The sequence below is a fragment of the Doryrhamphus excisus genome, linkage group LG7 (assembly GCF_037039965.1).
Source record: "Doryrhamphus excisus strain RoL-2023G ecotype Guam linkage group LG7, RoL_Dexc_Guam_v1.1, whole genome shotgun sequence".
NCBI lineage: Eukaryota > Metazoa > Chordata > Actinopteri > Syngnathiformes > Syngnathidae > Doryrhamphus > Doryrhamphus excisus.
In genome coordinates, this window is record NC_136363.1 from 18,003,792 (window position 1) to 18,022,673 (window position 18,882).

Consider the following 18,882-nt stretch of genomic DNA (forward strand, 5'->3'; position numbering starts at 1 on the left):
TCACTCAAATAAATCTTAACGGTGGCCGATATGTTCGAAAATAGCAGTTTTCCAGAACCTAAATCTAAACTAAAAAAAAAAAAAAGATTGTGGCGCTATTATAGCCAATCTGGGGCCGGAAGAAAGCAATTTCTAGAAAAAAAACCCCACTATTAATTATGGTGAATCACAGAAATTTTTTTTTAATAAAAACAAAAAATTAAATATAAAATATCAGTTTTCCAGAACCTAAACCTAAACTAAAAAAAAAATAATTGTAGCGCTATTATAGCCAATCTGGGGCCGGAAAAAAGCAATTTCTGGGAAAAAAAAGCACACTATTAATCACAGAAAAAAATTAAATAAAAACAATAAATTAATAAATTAAATTAAAATCTCAGCTTTCCAGAACCTAAACCTAAACTTGAAAAAAATTAAATAAAAACAATAAATTAAATAAAAAATATCAGCTTTCCAGAACCTAAAACTAAACTAAAAAAAGAAATAAATAAAAACAATAATTAAATAAAAAATATCAGCTTTCCAGAACCTAAACCTAAACGAAAAAAAAAATGAAAAAAAAAACAATAAATTAAATAAAAAACAAGAGCCGATATGTTCTAAAATATCAGTTTTCCAGAACCTAAACTAAAAAAAAAAAAAAACATTGTAGCGCTATTATAGCCAATCTTGGGCCGGAAGAAAGCAATTTCTGAAAAAAATAAAATAAAATACTATTAATTATGGTGAATCACAGAAAAAAATTACATAAAAACAATAAATTAAATAAACCAAAAAAGTAATAAAAACAATAAATTAAATAAAAAAAACGGTAGCCGATATGTTCTAAAATATCAGTTTTCCAGAACCTAAACCTAAACTAAAAAAAAAAAAATGTTCCTGTAAGCCCAAGGGGTCAGACATGAAAAATGATCACCTTGCATTTGGTGCTTTATGACTGCAACAACGCACATTTATAATAATCATGACAGATACATGCAAATTATTACTTCATTGTTGGTGCATTACCGACCTCTAGTGGCCGGTAAGCGCATAGACTCATGACTTTAACTACCATTGTAGGAGACAGTGGCTATAACTGACAAAAATGGAAGAACCTACACAATTTTTGATGCAGTATATGACTTCGGGAGGTCATACTCATTTGCATAAAACCCGAAAATACACAGTTAAGTACTGACAGTTCGGTTATTAATCAAACAGACACCATGCAAATGAAGGCAGCCACTGGTGATACAAGGTAGTTATTTTATTCTGCTAAAATACAGAAGACACTGACATCTCCTCCCGTTGTGTTGTTGTGTGTGTGTGTGTGTGTGTGTGTTTGAAAACAAGGTGCAAGGATCCTCTCACTTCTTGATCACCTCTGCGTCGTCCCTCTCCACGGGGAATATGTCGATTTCCTTAATGATGCGTTGAGCGATAATATTGTTGTTTGCCGACACCATCCTCCGGGACATCAAATCGAATGGCCCCCCTAAAATTTTCCACACAAAGAAGCTTTTATTATGAAAGGCTTTCAAAAGAATACATCTCCCCTTTCATCTATTGGCGGGGAACCTTGCCGCTCTCCCGTGTTGCGGCGGCGGCGGCGACGTGCTCTTTGATCACGTTTTTGAAAGCGTTACGCACCGTCGACATCCAGCAGAATTCCTCCCGCTTCTGTCACTATAACCGCCCCCGCCGCGATGTCCCAGCAGTGGATCCCGATCTCAAAGAAGGCCTCCACCGCCCCGCATGCCACCAGGCACATGTTGGTGGCGGCGGTCCCCGACCCACGGAGCCTGCAGGTACATTAGCGGATGGTACAAATTGGCTAACATAATGCTGTAGCGATAAAGAAAGCAAAAGTGAAAGCTTTGTTGTTCTAAGACTGGCAGGGAAAAATAACAAAAGCAATTACTCCCACGAGGTGATGTATACTTACAAAAAAAAAAAACACAAAAAAAATGCGGAATCGAGATCTTGTGTGTCAAAACATGAGTCACACAGGAAGTTAGCTGTGATTTTCCAGTCCTGGAATTAAGAACTTACCCATGAACTGGGATGCGGAGAATCCTCTGCATGGTGGAAAAGATCTTAGTAACCTTCTCTGGGTTCCTGTCCGTCCCGTGTTCCGAGATGATAATGGACTTATGAATATCTGCCGTAAAAAAAAAAACGCGGATGTTCCGGTTAAGCAGAATACGAGTACAAACCGTACCACTATACGTATTTCCGTGGGTTTACCTTTCACATCCGATACTTGGATGGGTTCGTCGTCACAGAAGGCTCCTTGACCTCGCCTGGCTTTGTACATTTTATCTTCCAAGCAACTGTACACAACGCCGAACTCCAACTGGACATTGGATCATTGTCGTTATTTCCGTGACAACCGACCGGTATTAGGACAAGGTATCTGATTATCTGAACGGGATTAGTGCATACCGTCTTTTTCACCGCAAAGGCGATAGACACGGCTACAAACGGGAACCTGTGGATGTGATGAAAGATTAGGCGGAATCTTCGAGGAATTTTGTTGTTTGCATTGTTGAGGGAGGCTGCACAATGTAGACCTGTCCGGTAGGTAAAGCGATCGGCTCCCCCAACGTCAGTTATAAGAGAAACCAACACAGACTGAAAATAATCAGTCTATGGAATTCTTCATTCATTCGGTGACTTTCTATTTAATCATTTAATTTTCTCGTAATTTTGACGAATTTCGTAATTTCGACTTCTCGTAATTTTGACTCTCTTTAAAAATTTTAACTTCTTGTAAATCAGCGTTTCATTTTCATAATTTCAACTTCTCGTAATGCCGAGTTTCTATTTAATAATTTAATTTTCTGGTAATTTTGACGAATTTCCTAATTTCAACTTCTCGTAATTTTGACTTTCTATTTAATGACTTCAACTTCTCCTAATTCCGACTTGCTATTTAATAATTTAATTTTCTCGTAATTTTGACAAATTTCCTAATTTCAACTTCTCGTAATTTGGACTTTCTCTTTAAAAATTTCAACTTCTTGTAAATCAGCGTTTCATTTTCATGATTTCAACTTCTCGTAATTCCGAGTTTCTATTTAATAATTTAATTTTCTCGTAAATTTTGACGAATTTCCTAATTTCAACTTCTCGTAATTTCGACTTTCTATTTAATGACTTCAACTTCTCGTAATTCCGACTTTCCATTTAATAATTGAATTTTCTCATAATTTTGATGACTTTCCTCATTTCAACTTCTCGTAATTTTGACTTTCTATTTAATGACTTCAACTTCTTGTAATTCCGACTTTCATTTTAATCATTTCAACTTCTCGTAATTTTGACGTATTTCCTAATTTCAACTTCTCATAATTTCGACTTTCTCTTTAAAAATGTCAACTTCTTGTAATTCAGAGTTTTAATTTCATAATTTCAACTTCACATAATTCCGACTTTCTATTTCATTTCAACTTCTCGTGATTCCGACTTTCTATTTAATGACTTCAACTTCTCGTAATTCCGACTTGCTATTTAATAATTTAATTTTCTCGTAATTTTGACGAATTTCCTAATTTCAACTTCTCGTAATTTTGACTCTCTTTAAAAATTTTAACTTCTTGTAAATCAGCGTTTCATTTTCATAATTTCAACTTCTCGTAATTCCGAGTTTCTATTTAATAATTTAATTTTGTAGTAATTTTGAATTATTTCCTAATTTCAACTTCTCGTAATTTTGACTTTCTATTTAATGACTTCAACTTCTCGTAATTCCGACTTTCTATTTAATAATTTAATTTTCTCGTAATTTTGACAAATTTCCTAATTTCAACTTCTCGTATTTTTGACTTTCTCTTTAAAAATTTCAACTTCTTGTAAATCAGCGCTTTTTTTCATAATTCAAACTTCTCGTAATTCTGACTTTCTATTTAATAATTACATTTTCTCATAATTTTGACAAATTTCCTAATTTCAACTTCTCGTAATTTCGACTTTCTATTTAATGACTTCAACTTCTCGTAATTCCGACTTTCTATTTAATGACTTCAACTTCTCGTAATTCCGACTTTCTATTTAATAATTGAATTTTCTCGTAATTTTGATGACTTTCCTCATTTCAACTTCTCTTTAAAAATTTCAACTTCTTGTAAATCAGCATTTTATTTTCATGATTTCAACTTCTCGTAATTCCGAGTTTCTATTTAATAATTTAATTTTGTAGTAATTTTGAATTATTTCCTAATTTCAACTTCTCGTAATTTTGACTTTCTATTTAATGACTTCAACTTCTTGTAATTCCGACTTTCATTTTAATCATTTCAACTTCTCGTAATTTTGACGTATTTCCTAATTTCAACTTCTCATAATTTCGACTTTCTCTTTAAAAATGTCAACTTCTTGTAATTCAGAGGTTTAATTTCATAATTTCAACTTCGCATAATTCCGACTTTCTATTTCATTTCAACTTCTCGTGATTCCGACTTTCTATTTAATAATTTCAACTTCTCGTAATTTTGACGATTTTCGTGATTTCAACTTCTCGTAATTTTGACTGTCTCTTTAATGACTTCAACTTCTCGTAATTCTGACTTTGTATTTAATAATTTCATTTTCTTGTAATTTTGACGTATTTCCTGATTTCAACTTCTCGTAATTTTGACTTTCTATTTAATGACTTCAACTTCTCCTAATTCTGACTTTCTATTTAATAATTGAATTTTCTCATAATTTTGACGAATTTCCTAATTTCAACTTCTCGTAATTTTGACTTTCTATTTACTAATTGAATTTCTCGTAATTTTGACAAATTTCCTCATTTCAACTTCTCGTAATTTTGACTTTCTATTTAATGACTTCAACTTCTCGTAATTCTGACTTTCTATTTAATAATTAAATTTTCTCATAATTTTGACAAATTTCTTAATTTCGACTTCTCGTAATTTTGACGTATTTCCTAATTTCAACTTCTGGTAATTTTGACTGTCTATTTAAAAATGTCTACTTCTTGTAATTCCGAGTTTTAATTTCATGATTTCAACTTCGCAAAATTCCAAAATTTCTATTTAATAATTTCAACTTCTCGGAATTTCAACTTTTTATCTCATGATTTCTTATCATGTACTTTTTGTCATTTTCACTTTTCATCATGGATCTGTTCATTAATTCCGGATCCCGTTGATGTCTTACCCATGGACAAAGTTGGTGGTTCCATCCACCGGGTCAATGATCCACGTGGGTTTGTCGGTCAGAATGCAAGGTTTTCCGTTTGCGACCGACTCCTCTCCAATGAAACTGATGCGAGAACAAATTAACGGATCAGTCAGTCTGTTCCGGGAACGCAGAACCGTCAAAGACTCACCTGTAGGTGTCGGCGCCAAATTCCTCTTTGAGGGAGTTGATGATAATTTTCTCCACCCTCTCGTCAGTTTTGGTGACCAAATCCACGGTGGAGCTCTTGGTCATCACTTTGATTTCGCTTTCGCCGGCTTTCCTAATTTCCTGAAGTCACACACAAGAGCGTTGACACATTCACCGCTTGTTGGCACAATAGCAAACTTGTGTCACAATTTCCTGTCTTTAATCGTTAATCGATTCCTAAAATGACTCAAAACGTACCACTCCGGCTTTTCTCGCCACTTCTACAGCAAAATCGTATGCCCTCTGCCACGGGTCCTCCATCGTTTATCTTTTTTTTTTCTTTACCTGCGCAGGAATAGACAAAACTTGTTAGGTGCAGGATACCCTAAAGCAAACTTCTGCATGCAAAACCAGATGAACATTTGGGTGGGCCCCCTGTCCGCCGAGGCTCATAAAGACACCTGATCTGTCACAAAAGAATGAATTGTGTAACAGACTGACATCCTGCCACGGAAAGCTTGCAATAACACACCCACTAAACTGAACAAGCTTAAACAAATAAAGTAAAAACTTTAAAAATAGTCTCTCAAGACTAAAGACTTAGTATCAACTTTACCTTGAGAAGTGATGTGATGGTTCACCTAATGGAAACCTTCTGACTTGTGGTGCTCCGTCCTGTGAAAAATGAACCTTAAGGTGTTGCATCCGAGGGTGGTTGTTGGAAAAGTACTAGCACCGCCTCAAAAAAAAAAAAAAAATCCACCTCATGACAACATGCAACGGCATGATGGCACATTTAAATGTAAGCAAGTGGAAAGTTTTCACCTGAATCGGTATGCTAATGTGCATGTTTTAGCTTGTTTGCAACTTCGACCCATGCAAGGAGAAATGCAGTCTTTATAAATTACTATAAAATTATGTAGCACAAGTTATTTTTATTCACTTTTCATATTCCGATACAGCATGCAGTAACAATGGTGACAGACTTGAATGCATCAGAGGCAAGAAAGGCTCGTTCAGGCATGCCATTCTTGTCACACCTTGCGTAACTCGGTGTTGATGGGCGCTTTTTTGCCGCTTGTCGTCTAACACGAGTTGACACGACAGCTGTGAATGTTACATCCAGTCCTATGAGGCCTTTTGTTGCTAATATTGGTAATGGTAATGGTTTTATTCCATTTGAACATGCATCAGATTGCAATTGAATGCATCACATAATCAGTTCACAGTTCCACATGTCCAAAAGGAGTAGGAAGAAGCAAAGCTTATTAAATCCTACCCCTCCATCTGGTACTTTTACAATCAGTAACTGTTACATTTGTTCACTTCCTGCTTTCCTAATATAGTTTAAGGTTTTTATTTTTTTTATTTTTTTTTTATTTTTTGTCCTGTACCGAAGTACAAGGTGATATGACCATACAATAGGAGTAGGAAGAAGCAAAGCTTATTAAGTCTTACCCCTCCATCTGGTACTTTTACAATCAGTAACTGTTACATTTGTTCACTTCCTGCTTTCCAAAAATATAGTTTAAGGTTTTCATTTTTTTTTTGTCCTGTACCAAAGTACGAGGTGATATGACCTTACAAAAGGAGTAGGAAGAAGCAAAGCTTATCCTACCCCTCCATCTTGTACTTGAGCTCCTCACCCTATCACTTATGGTGAGTCCAGCTTTCCTACGGAGGAAACTCATTTCAGCCGCCTGTATCCGTGATCTCATACTTTCAGTCATGACCCAAAGCTTATGACCATAGGTGAGGTGATTTTTATTTTTATTTTTATTTTTATTTTTATTTTTATTTTTATTTTTATTTTTATTTTTATTTTTATTTTTATTTTTATTTTTATTTTTATTTTTATTTTTATTTTTATTTTTATTTTTATTTTTATTTTTATTTATTGGCACTTATGTTACACACTTATATATTATTGTATTTATTTATTTTTTTGTCACGTACCGAACTACGAGGTGATATGAGCATACAATGACATAATGGGTACCATAGTAAGTGTCAATATAGTGATATGTATAGCACATCATGACTGGTTCAAGACTCTTCATCCTTGTATTTAGCAAACATCAACTGCTTGTATTGTTTTTTGAATTGGCTCATCGTTGTGCATTGTTTGAGGTCCTTACTCAATCCATTCCGTAGTTTGATTCCACATACTGAAATGCTATGGCTTTTTAACGTAGTCCTAGCATACTATAAGTGTTTCAAATGTACTTCTTCCCTGAGATCATATTTCTCCTCTCTTGTAGAGAAGTATTGGATGACATTTTTAGCTAATTGGTTATTTTTAGCCTTATGCATTATTTTAGCAGTTTGAAGATGAACTATATCAGCAAGTTGAAGTATTTGTGATTTTAGAAATAAGGAGTTAGTATGTTCTCTGTAGGCGGCATTATTAATTATCCTTACTGGCCTTTTTTGCAGTACATTAAGCGAGTGAAGATTGCTTTTATAGTTATTATTAGCCCATATTTCCACACAATAAGTAAGATATGGTAGAACCAGAGAGCAATAAAGAGTGTGGAGGGATTTCTGATTGAGAACAAATTTTGCTAGGTTATGTTGTATATTTGTAATATGAGGTTTCCAGTTCATATTGGTTTAGATTTGGCGCGATCATTAAGCAAACTTCGGCTACGACACCTGACTTGAGCTATTAAGATGGAAAGATTTCTAGAAAGTTCCGCCGGGGCCGAGAGCAGCGGCAGATTGGGCTGGTGCGCTCTAAAAACGCTCAGGAGATAAAAGCCGAGGGAGGTAATAGAACGAGGAAAACAAATACATCAGTCTTGCTGTCTTCCTGGCAGCTCTAATATGAATAATTGATCCCGAATGACAAATGTTTTGGATGCTGACCTCCCGGGATTCACAGCTGGAAGTGAAGACAACTAAAACTCATGTTGGTCAAGGTCGACGGTGCGTTTTTTGAAAGATGTGCAGGATTCTTCCCGTTTTTCTCCTGTCTAGAGTACTTTTTTTAATGTATTATTTCATAGTGAGATACTAGTAGCTATATATGTGATGCTAACATGCTGGCAATGACAGGAAGAAGTTGTAGAACGTCTGAAAGAGTTGACTATATCATTTTAACACCTTAGGCTAAATAAGAATAGAACAATAAACATCGCTATACTTTCATTTGTTTGGTTTATCTGGTTTAAGGAGTTTTAACACGTTAAAGTGATTGTTTGCCACGGTTACACGGCTGCCTAGAGGGCACTAACTTTCAAAACTGTTTTTCATTTAGCTTTTTTTATGATGAGCCAGTCACATACGCTAGCTTGAAGCAATTTGTTAGCAAAGATTTGCTGAATATTAGCATTTGGATCAAGTTACAGTATGCTGAATATTAGCATAGATTACTATTTTTAGCTAACTATGTTCAACAATCATTCATTCATTCATTCCCCCACCCAGCTGGGATAGGCTCCAGCCCCCTCCGTGACCCTTGGATAAGCGATGATACAAAAACTATGTTAACTATAGCATAGCTTAGTATTTTTATCCAACTGTTGAACAGAAGAGTACCTTAGCATGATAAGAAAACTGTGCTAGCTGTGCATAGCTCAGCGTTTTTACCAACATGTGGTGGGTAGCTTGGTGTAAGTAAAATATGTTAGCCGTTAGCATAGTTAGCATTTCTGCAGACCATGCATAATTTCGATTTTCCATTTAATTTCAACTTCTCGTAATTTCGACTTTCTAATTTTATTTTCTCGCAATTTAGACGTATTTCCTAATTTCAACTTCTCGTAATTTTGACTTTATGTTTAAAAATTTCAACTTCTTGTAATTCCGAGTTTTATTTTCATAATTTCAACTTTCTATTTAATTTCAACTTCCCATAATTTTGACTTTCTATTTAATGGCTTCAACTTTTCGTAATTCCGACTTTGTATTTAATAATTTAATTTTCTCGTAATTTTGACGTATTTCCTAATTTCAACTTCTCATAATTTCGACTTTTGCTTAAAAAATTTCAACTTCTTGTAATTCCGAGTTTTAATTTCAGAATTTCAACTTTGCATAATTCTGACTTTCTATTTAATAATTTCATATTTTCGGAATGTCAACTTTTTATCTGACTTTCCCAGAATTTTGACTTTTTACCTTGTGACTATTTTGTAATTTTCACTTTTCATCTCATAATTAGGACTTTTTACCTCATAATTATAATCACATGACTTACCATTGGGATTTCTTTTAGGGCAATATTTCACTACATGTATAATATTTTACATTTCTATAAAAGGGTGGGCAAAATCATGTATTTTTCTGTGAGTCATCTAAAACTACTGAAGGGCAAAGTCAAGGACAGGATGTACTCTGATGAAACCCGGACAGGAAGTGCTGCAAAGACACCTTTTCAAGATGTCTGTTCATTTAAAAAAACGTCTGTTTGTTGGTAATCTTGAAGCTGAACAAAACTAAAAGGGCAACATGTTGGCTTTTTCACAACAAATGGTTGAAAAATGTACACCCAGGATCGTGTCCAACATGTTGGAATAAAGTCGGAAGCAGAACAATGGTCACACACTTCCTCACGGCCAAGAAGAACACACAGGAACACTTATTAAATGTTTTGTTTTCCTTCCTAATCATTTTTAACAGGCTGCAATGCCAAGTTGGTCCTGATGCTGCACTGACTTAGACAGCTAAGCGCCAAATATGACGTCTATATGACACTTAATATAAAGGAAGAAGGACTACCACCAACACACCTACACCTACATCTTGTCTGACTGCTTTTTTTTTCATCATTGCACATAAAAGTTTTCCACGCCTTGTTGGGTGTCACCTTTCGTCATAGTGGTCGGGCACCCCTGCTATAAAGAACTACAAGAATTAGCCCTGTGGTAGCTGCCAATTATAACCGTTTCTCCATACCACTGACTAAATAGTAGTGTGACGGGAGCCAACATAGTGGAGCCAGGTCAACGGATCCGCCTCAACCTTGACAAATAACCTCATTCAGGCATTAGAGAAGTGCTGAAACTGCAACTAAACACAAGGGATGGATAAAAAATGTATCTGCAATTATTACTAATATGTTTAGTCGCACAGTGGATAAGTGGTTGCTTCAACTGGGATAGGCTCCAACATAGAAAATGGATGGATTGACAAACAAGTATGCAGTCATCCAGGAATGCCTGGCTTGTGCTGTGGCATGCACTCCAATGAAGCTGTAGAGCATAATTTCTTCGTTTTTAATTTTTAATAAATTAGCAAATATTTTAAAAAACATTTCTTAATGTTGTTATTACAATGTGTTGTGTGTAGAATTTTGAGGGGAAAAATGAATTTATTCCATTTTGGAATAAGGTAGTGACCTAAAGCATTGTACTGGTACGACTAGGTTCACCAGGCTGGTGAAGTTAGCCTATCCCGTATTTCACAACAACACTCTGGTATTACTTTAAAATTATCACACTTGCCTTGTGTATTTTAATTTGAAAAACTTTAGCCCGAAGCCTCAGGTTTCTCTACCTTCATGTTTCGCCTTTTTTTTGTTTGTTTGTTTGTTTGTTTGTCCTCCTGAAGCTGGAGGGTGGAGAGGCGTAGCGCTTACATTTCTCTCTATTATGAAGAAAAGAGCAGGTGACGGACAATTTGGGATGGCGAAATAATAAAAAAAGAAATCCCGCAATTATTACTAACACGTTTAGCCGCCCGGTGGGTAAGTGGTTGCGTCAGCTGGGATAGGCTCCAGCATAGAAAATGGATGGATTGACAAACAAGTTTAATGTATGCAGCACATCCAGGAATGCCTGGCTTGTGCTAGGACATGCACACCAATGAAGCTGTAGAGCATAATTTTTTTGTTTTTTATTTTTAATAAATTTGCAACATTTTTAAAAAACATTTCTTGATGTTGTTATTACAAGGTGTTGTGTGTAGAATTTTGAGGGGAAAAAATAATTTATTTCATTTTGGAATAAGTCTGTGACATAATGCATTGTACTGCACAGGTACTGGTGCTAGGTTCACCAGGCTGGTGAAGTTATTATTTATTATTAGTTATTATTTCACAACAACACTCTGGTATTACTTTAAAATTATCACACTTGGCTTGCGTATTTGAATTTGAAAAACTTTAGCCCGGAGCCTCAGGTTTCTCTACCTTCATGTTCCGCCTTCTTTTTTTTTGTTTTGTTTGTTTGTTTGTCCTCCTGAAGCTGGAGGGTGTGGAGGCGTGGCGCTTACATATCTCTCTATTATGAATAAAAGAGCAGGTGACGGACAGGTTGGGATGGCGAAATAATAAAAAAAAAAAAAAAAGCGGTTTGTGTGGTTGTGTCTGTTTGGTCTCCTGATTGCTCCATCAACCATGTCCCAACAAGGAGAGCAGACAATCTGTCGGGAGGTGTTTAATATTTCAAGTTTGTGTATACAGTACAGAATGTTTATCCACCTTAAATTAAACTACGATATAAATCAGTGCCAAATAGAAATACTGCTGTCGTGACTGCCCTTTTCCTCAGGGCTAACAGATGTTGAATCATCTTCTATGAATGACACACACTTGTACATATGTAGCAATCCAGAAGGAAGTGGCATACGTCAAAAGGCGGCACACAATGTGATGATTATGTAATGGGGTTTTTTTTTGTGTTTGCTCACTACTTACAGTACATACACAACATCTAAATCTACACTATATGGACAAAAAGTATTCAGACCCTCAATATATAGTATATTTAGTGTTAAATTACTGTTTTTTTTGGCTTGTTTTTTTATTTCTTATAATGTTATGACTTTATCCACATTATATTTTGACTTTATTCATGTTATATTATAACTTGGTTGCACGGTGATCTAGTGGTTAGCGCGCAGACCTCACAGCTAGGAGACCTGAGTTCAATCCCACCCTCGGCCATCTCTGACTAATGATTTCATCTTACAAACAAAATTAAACTCATTACACAGCAGCTTAACTCTCAAAGGAAATATATATTACATGTACCAATACAAGTATTAAATAGCAAACAACATCTACCTATTATGTGTTACTGCCAGAAGAGCAGTTCCGTGGATTTTGTCCACCAGACGGAGCCCGAGCGCACAAAGCCCAGAGGGAGGCTGATGTCATTGCAGCACCCCAATGAATGTGTTGCTCAAATGCAATGCCTTAAAAAAACTTTAAAATGTTTTGTTTTTTATTTTTAACTAATATTGGTGTATATTTTGAGGTATGGCTGTATGGCGGTTCGCGCGCAGACCTCACAGCGAGGAGACCAGAGTTCAATCCCACCCTCGGCCATCTCTGTGTGGAGTTTGCATGTTCTCCCCGTGCATGCATGGGTTTTATCCGGGTACTCTGGTTTCCTCCCACATTCCAAAAACCTGCTAGGTTAATTGGAGACTCCAAATTGTCCATAGGTATGAATGTGAGTGTGAATGGTTGTTTGTCTATATGTGTATATAACAATATAACAGTCACTAAAGTCATCATACAGCAACTTCACACTCAAATATACAAACATGTACCAATATGAATTTTAAAAAAAAACTCCATACTGTATTGCATTTGAGCAACACATTCATTGGGGTGCTGCAATGACGTTAGCCCCTCTCTGGGCTCCTCAAATAAAAACACACATCATCAAAAGTATAAGATGTAGTATAAGATGTATTTACTACACTAAAACGGTCTGAAAGTTTAATACTGGCACCATGTAAAAAAATTAATGAATACAACGGTGTGCACGTTGGCCGCGTGGGTTTTCTCCGGGGACTCCGACTTCCTCCCACATTCCAAAAACATGCTAGGTTAATTAGCGACTCCAAATTGTCCATAGGTATGAATGTGAGTGTGAATGGTTGTTTGTCTATATGTGCCCTGTGATTGGCTGGCGACCAGTCCAGGGTGTACCCCGCCTCTCGCCTGAAGACAGCTGGCATAGGCTCCAGCACCCCCACCCCGCGACCCTCATGAGGATAAGCGGTAGAAAATGAATGAATATTATAACTTTTTCCCCAGCTTAATTGTCCAAAGTTTGCATTCTTGCATATGAGTACTATGCTTGTAAAAATGACATGTTTTTCCTAATAATATTATGACATTATTCTAGTAAAATTAGTATTATTTTCCCATAAAATGACATTTATTCTGATAATATTTCAAATGCATTTTTTACTATTCGGCTGTATTTTTACACACGAGTGCGCTGGTGCAGCTATGTTAGTCCCTCCCACGTTTCCAACTGAATTATTGGGCCGTTAAAGATGCATGATGACTCCCTGCAGGCATCCGATACTTGTATGCATCGAGTGTACTTACAGGTGAACTCCCTTGATGGCGTGCTACTTCTATGCTAGCCACACAAATACAAAGTGTCCCTGCCTCAAATTCAAAAGGAATGCTGGCCTCTCGGAGGTAAGAGACAAACTCACGGCTTGTTAGATATGTGAATACCCGTTAAATTGGCGGACGAGGCTGCCGTTTATTTTTTTTTTTTACGAGCCATCTGCGTCGTCCCTGCCGACGCCAAACTCGGTTATCCGTGCGGCAATGCGCTCGGGATGCAAGGCATGGATAAGAAATGTAGCTGCAATTATTACTAGATATAATAATTGTAGAGCATAATTTCTTTGTTTTTTATTTTTAATAAATTAGCAAAAAAATTTAAAAATATTTCTTAATGTTGTTACTACAAGGTGTTGTGTGTAGAATTTTGAGGGGAAAAAATGAATTTATTCCATTTTGGAATAAGGCTGTGACATAATGCATTGTACTGCACAAGTACTGGTGCTAGGTTCACCAGACTGGTGAAGTTAGCCGTTGATATCTTGTTAGAATCCTCCCTATTTCACAACAATACTCTGGTATTACTTTAAAATTATCACACTTAGCTTGCGTATTTGAATTTGAAAAACTTTAGCCCGAAGCCTCAGGTTTCTCTACCTTCATGAGGCTGCCGTTTTTTTTTTTTTTTTACGAGCCATCTGCATCGTCCCTGCCGACGCCAAACTCGGTTATCCGTGTGGCGATGCGCTCGGCCACGGCTCTGCTGCTGGCCACGATGAGCCGGCGGGACATCAGATCAAACGGCCCACCTGGATAAGCGAAAGGAGAACATAAAGCGTACCGCATTAGCATTTCATGTCGCATATGTTCATCATGGGACTCAAGACGCCGTGCGTCGTCTTGACTGAGTGTGCACGCCTCAAGTTATGTCGTTATGCTTCATCTTCTTAAGATGTTTGGCCTTCATCGTGCAAAAATGATGCATGATGCTGGGGCCTCCTTGTAAAGTCACCTCCCCGGCATGTCAAATTTGAATAAAAAAAAAAAAATCTGCAAATATGATACGTGACATCAGAATTAAGTCTGAAAGCGACATGTCCTTGACAGAGTATGTAAAGTGAGGACACGCTGAAAGGTGTTGACGATATGCTTCCCCCTCATGTTTTGCTCGATGACAGCGCTTTTCAACCAGCATCCTTCAAGCAGGAATACAGACATTAACAAACCTTGCAGAAATTTTAATTAATTAATATAACATGTAATTTTTTTCACGTGAATGAGCCATATCAGTCTTGTTGAGGAAGATTGGATTACTCAAACCTTTCCACTTCCTGTTTTGAGAAGAGCAGAACTCGCAGCCAAGCTGAAAAGACTCTTGTTTCGACTTGTAGCTTATATAATGTGACAGCGCTGATTTAGCTCCAATACATTCTGTACGACAGAATAAGTTGCAGATTTTGGGAGTACTTCTGCGGGAATACTTCACCATTTGGGAGAGAATATATAGAATATTTACAGAGAGATAATGTAATGTATCTATTTCTGTGGCGGTTAAAATGTACTTGTGGCGGGCCTGTGTGGGAAACACCTTTGTCAGGTTTTGCTACATAAGCCAAGCGGGACACTAAAGGGGGAAATGATTATAATTATTATAAATAATTCAAGAATAACCAAGAATATTTCACCCAATCATTTTTTTAAACTTTTTATTTGTATGATTAATATTAATCATTAATATTCTATAGTGTATGATTGATACACTGCATTGATACAGTGTATCAATCATATTTTATTGTAATTGTTTCTGATTATGTGCATAAATAATTAAAATCATTTTTTTACTTTTTATTTGTATGATTAATATTAATCATTAATATTCTATAATCATGAAACTATTGTTTTTTACTCAAATATGCATAATTTTTTGTTGGATTTAAGCGATTAATATAATTATATTTTTATTATAGGTTATTCTATTGTATTTCAATATATCAGTGTATCAATCAGATTTTATTGTAATTGTTTCTGATTATGTGCATAAATTAATTAATAACTTAATAATAAAAAATGTTACATATTTTTTGTTAGTTTGTATTTTAGTTATTAATATTATTAAGTGTTTAAATTATAGGTTATTGTATTATATCAATATATCAGTCGTATTTTATTTTAATTGTTTATTATTACAGTATGTGAGTAAGTTAATTAGTCAAATATTTCCAAGCTATTTTATTGTATTTTTTCTTTTTTATATTATATTATGATTGTATTATCCTTATTTTATATGTTATATATCCAAAAATTGGATTAGAATTTTGTTTTTTTTTCCCCAAACATATTTATTTCACTTATTAACATTATTAATTTGATTTAATTACAATTTCTGTATTGTTTATTAGTTTTTTTTATTATTATTATTATTATTATTATTAAAATAAAAGCCTGGAGCATACAATTGATGAGGACGACTCTAGTCCAGTCTTTGAACGAAACATCAATACGCCTCAAATCAATCATCTCACCTGAGATATCCATGATAACTCCCCCCGCCTCCGTGACGATGGCGGCTCCTCCAGCCATGTCCCAGCAGTGGATACCCATGTGGTAGTAAGCGTCGGCCGAGCCACACGCGACCAGACACATGTTGATGGCGGCGCTCCCTGGTGAGCGAATACTGAGACGAAACATGTCATTAACACCAAAGTTGACAAACCACTTCCACACCCCCCCACTCCTCACCATTGAAGAGTCAAATATCAGTAGTTGTTTGTGTAGGGATGTTAACTAACACACAAACTGCAATGAAACCTTGAGTTACCCGTGCACAGGGATGGTCAGGATGCTCTTGATGTTGGCCATCATTGTTGTGAACTGCTCCGGGTCCTTTTTGAAGCCCACCTCAGTCAGCACCAGGCTGCGGCTGAGATCTGACACCGACACAAAAGGAGGTGAAGCTTGCAAAGATTGTCATCGCCACCTGCTGGATGAATCGGGGAAAAGTCACCTTCCTGTCCTGACACTTTAATGGGGACACCGTTGCAGAAGGCGCCCTTCCCTTTGCGGGCGGTGTACATTTTGTCCTCTATGCAACTGTACACCACCCCGAACTCTATCTGAAGAACAAGATGCATCACAATAAAAAAAACTGTATGATTGAGATAAATTGCAAATGTGATAATTACAGTACTTTATTACAAATGACTCCCAAACCTCTTTCTTCACAGTGAAGCCAATTGACACAGACACAAATGGGAATCTGTGCAAAAAAAAAAAAACATACAATAGAAAGCCACTGTTTAATTAATGAACTCCCTTTAGGTTTAAACTCATAGGAATGCATTTCTATTATGTTCAGTCTCATAAAGGCTGTCTAATTAGAGTAGACAGAGAAGACAGCCAATTAAAAAGACCAAAATAGACAAGACAGAAATAAAACAAACACCAAAAGCTCTGTGTGTGTGTGTGTGTGTGTGGGGTTCGTACCTGTGGACAAAATTGGTGGTGCCGTCAATCGGGTCGATGATCCACGTCGGGTGATCGCTGAGAATGCTCGGAGCGCCCGCTGCCACCGACTCCTCACCTATGAAGCTTTAAAACCCCACAAGGTCACATCATTAGGTACAGCTATTCTGGTTGTTATCTGACATTAGGTCTAATTCCTATGTGACATCATGACCTTATTTGGAGATAAAGCACGTGCAGCAACCTGTGTGTAGGGAATTTGGCCTTGATGGAAGATATAATGAGTTGCTCCACTCGCTGGTCCGTCTCGGTCACGAGGTCGACCGGCGAGCTCTTGTGCATGACGGCGATGTCCTTCTGGAGCGCCTCGCGGATCATCTAGCGAGGGTTGATAAAAAAAGAAAATGGGTTCTTCAGTTACTTTAATGTTAGCTATATAAGGTAAATAGTATCCAAGGTCATATTGCCAAGTTATTTTTCAAATACAGCCGACTATCCCAGTAAAATAGCAGTAAAATGCTTGCTTTTTAAGTTGTGGCTTTTCATGACGTGGGAAAATCGTCCAACTTCAGGCTTCGCTACACATCTTAAAGCTGGGTGCTCGGCCAACTACTGATTTTTTTTCCTATGTCCATACCACATATCATTTTTCTTTTACAATATTTATGTTTATATTCATAAATTACCTTGCCAGCCTGTTTCGTGACTTCCACACAGTGCTCCATGCACTCCTGCCAAGGATCAGCCATTGTTCACACGGAGAAAACTACACACAAATCCAACAAAAGGACTCCCTATGAGACAAAAAAAAAAAACTTGTATAAACACACGCAGTCACATGATGACAGGCTGTGATAAGAACCTACATGGAGCAGAAGAGTGTATGAAATGAGACAAAAGCAGGACAAACCTGTCAGGTCACTGCAAGCTGTTGCCTGGAGGGGTGATGCGTTCAAATGCACACCGAAGCTGTGAGGCCACCTAGTGGGCGTTAAAAGTGTCAACAATCTCGTTCATACTTCCGTTACACGATTACACGTCGAAATACATTAAACAAAATAATACAGACATTGATTAGCAAAATAGTCTTTAGTGGTAGTGTTAAAACAGATGACATTTCAATGCGGCATTCAGTCACGCGTACTTTATTATTGTGACAACTTCCGCTTTAGCCGCTAACGCTAAAAGCTAGCAACTTTAACAACTTCCGCCTTAGCCGCTAACGCTAACAAGCTAGCAACTTTGACAACTTCCGCCTTAGCCGCTAACACTAAACAGCTAACCACCTAGCTAGCGGTCAGTCAGAGCGTGTAATGGGAGAAGAAACAAGTAAATGAACCTCTGAAGAGCTTAACGATAACAACACAATTCCAGACATATTTATATTTAAACATAAAAACATTTTCTTTACCAGACGTTGGCGTTTGAACAGTAGCTAGCAGGGTTGCTAGCAAACAGACGACTGGGTTGAACGCAAGGACTCTGATTGATCAGTTTGTGTCACGTGATTTTGGTGTGGCTTTTCATTGGTAGGACCGCTGTCAGTGTATTTTTTTAGTGTATTTAACATTATTAACATTATTCTGCAACTATATAAGGGAGCATTTTCTATTGGGAAACGGAAGGTCACATGATTTTGATTCGTTATTTTCATTGGCTGGAAGGCTTTATTTGTATGTTACATGTAACATGTAATATATTTAGAATAATTTCTCACCTGCTGCACCAAAAATATACTTTCTGGCAGTCGTAATACATTCTAAATTAACGCAGGACACCAAGAACATAAAATACAGTGATACAAAAAGATTAAATTTAATAATTAAATAATAAAATTTGAA

General features: G+C 36.5%; 2 protein-coding genes across 3 annotated transcripts; both read right to left on the reverse strand.

Moving 5' to 3' along the window:
• Positions 1 to 1,305: 1,305 nt before the first annotated feature.
• Positions 1,306 to 5,990, reverse strand: LOC131108936 (inositol monophosphatase 1-like). Its single transcript, XM_058060386.2, has 9 exons — positions 5,936 to 5,990; positions 5,578 to 5,664; positions 5,321 to 5,460; positions 5,149 to 5,253; positions 2,428 to 2,473; positions 2,230 to 2,338; positions 2,035 to 2,143; positions 1,633 to 1,784; positions 1,306 to 1,477 (listed from the first exon to the last, which is right to left on the reverse strand). Exons 2-9 carry the CDS (start codon positions 5,638 to 5,640, stop codon positions 1,350 to 1,352), a joined length of 852 nt encoding a protein of 283 aa, XP_057916369.2. The 5' UTR covers positions 5,641 to 5,664; positions 5,936 to 5,990; the 3' UTR covers positions 1,306 to 1,349.
• LOC131108937 (inositol monophosphatase 1-like) lies at positions 5,591 to 18,528 on the reverse strand. Of its 2 annotated transcripts, XR_013627777.1 has the most exons (12): positions 18,453 to 18,528; positions 17,952 to 18,022; positions 17,728 to 17,835; positions 17,286 to 17,419; positions 17,063 to 17,167; positions 16,790 to 16,835; positions 16,584 to 16,692; positions 16,398 to 16,506; positions 16,102 to 16,253; positions 14,237 to 14,388; positions 5,936 to 5,994; positions 5,591 to 5,664 (listed from the first exon to the last, which is right to left on the reverse strand). XR_013627777.1 is itself a non-coding variant. In XM_078792279.1 (11 exons), exons 3-11 carry the CDS (start codon positions 17,788 to 17,790, stop codon positions 13,789 to 13,791), a joined length of 840 nt encoding a protein of 279 aa, XP_078648405.1. In that variant the 5' UTR covers positions 17,791 to 17,835; positions 17,952 to 18,022; positions 18,453 to 18,528; the 3' UTR covers positions 12,528 to 13,788. The 2 variants fall into 2 exon arrangements, 1 of the variants encoding a protein (XP_078648405.1); XM_078792279.1 differs by lacking the exons at positions 5,591 to 5,664; positions 5,936 to 5,994 and adding an exon at positions 12,528 to 13,839 and having other exon boundaries at positions 14,318 to 14,388.
• Positions 18,529 to 18,882: the final 354 nt, after the last annotated feature.

Coding starts and splice junctions, on each gene's coding strand:
- LOC131108936 (XM_058060386.2), bottom strand. CDS start 5,640: ATGGAGGACCCGTGGCAGAGGGCATACGATTTTGCTGTAGAAGTGGCG. Junction 2,474..5,148: donor ACCACCAACTTTGTCCATGG/GTAAGACATCAA, acceptor TCACATCCACAG/GTTCCCGTTTGTAGCCGTGT. Junction 2,339..2,427: donor CCTTTGCGGTGAAAAAGACG/GTATGCACTAAT, acceptor TCCAATGTCCAG/TTGGAGTTCGGCGTTGTGTA.
- LOC131108937 (XM_078792279.1), bottom strand. CDS start 17,790: ATGGCTGATCCTTGGCAGGAGTGCATGGAGCACTGTGTGGAAGTCACG. Junction 16,836..17,062: donor ACCACCAATTTTGTCCACAG/GTACGAACCCCA, acceptor TTTTTTGCACAG/ATTCCCATTTGTGTCTGTGT. Junction 16,693..16,789: donor GCTTCACTGTGAAGAAAGAG/GTTTGGGAGTCA, acceptor CTTGTTCTTCAG/ATAGAGTTCGGGGTGGTGTA.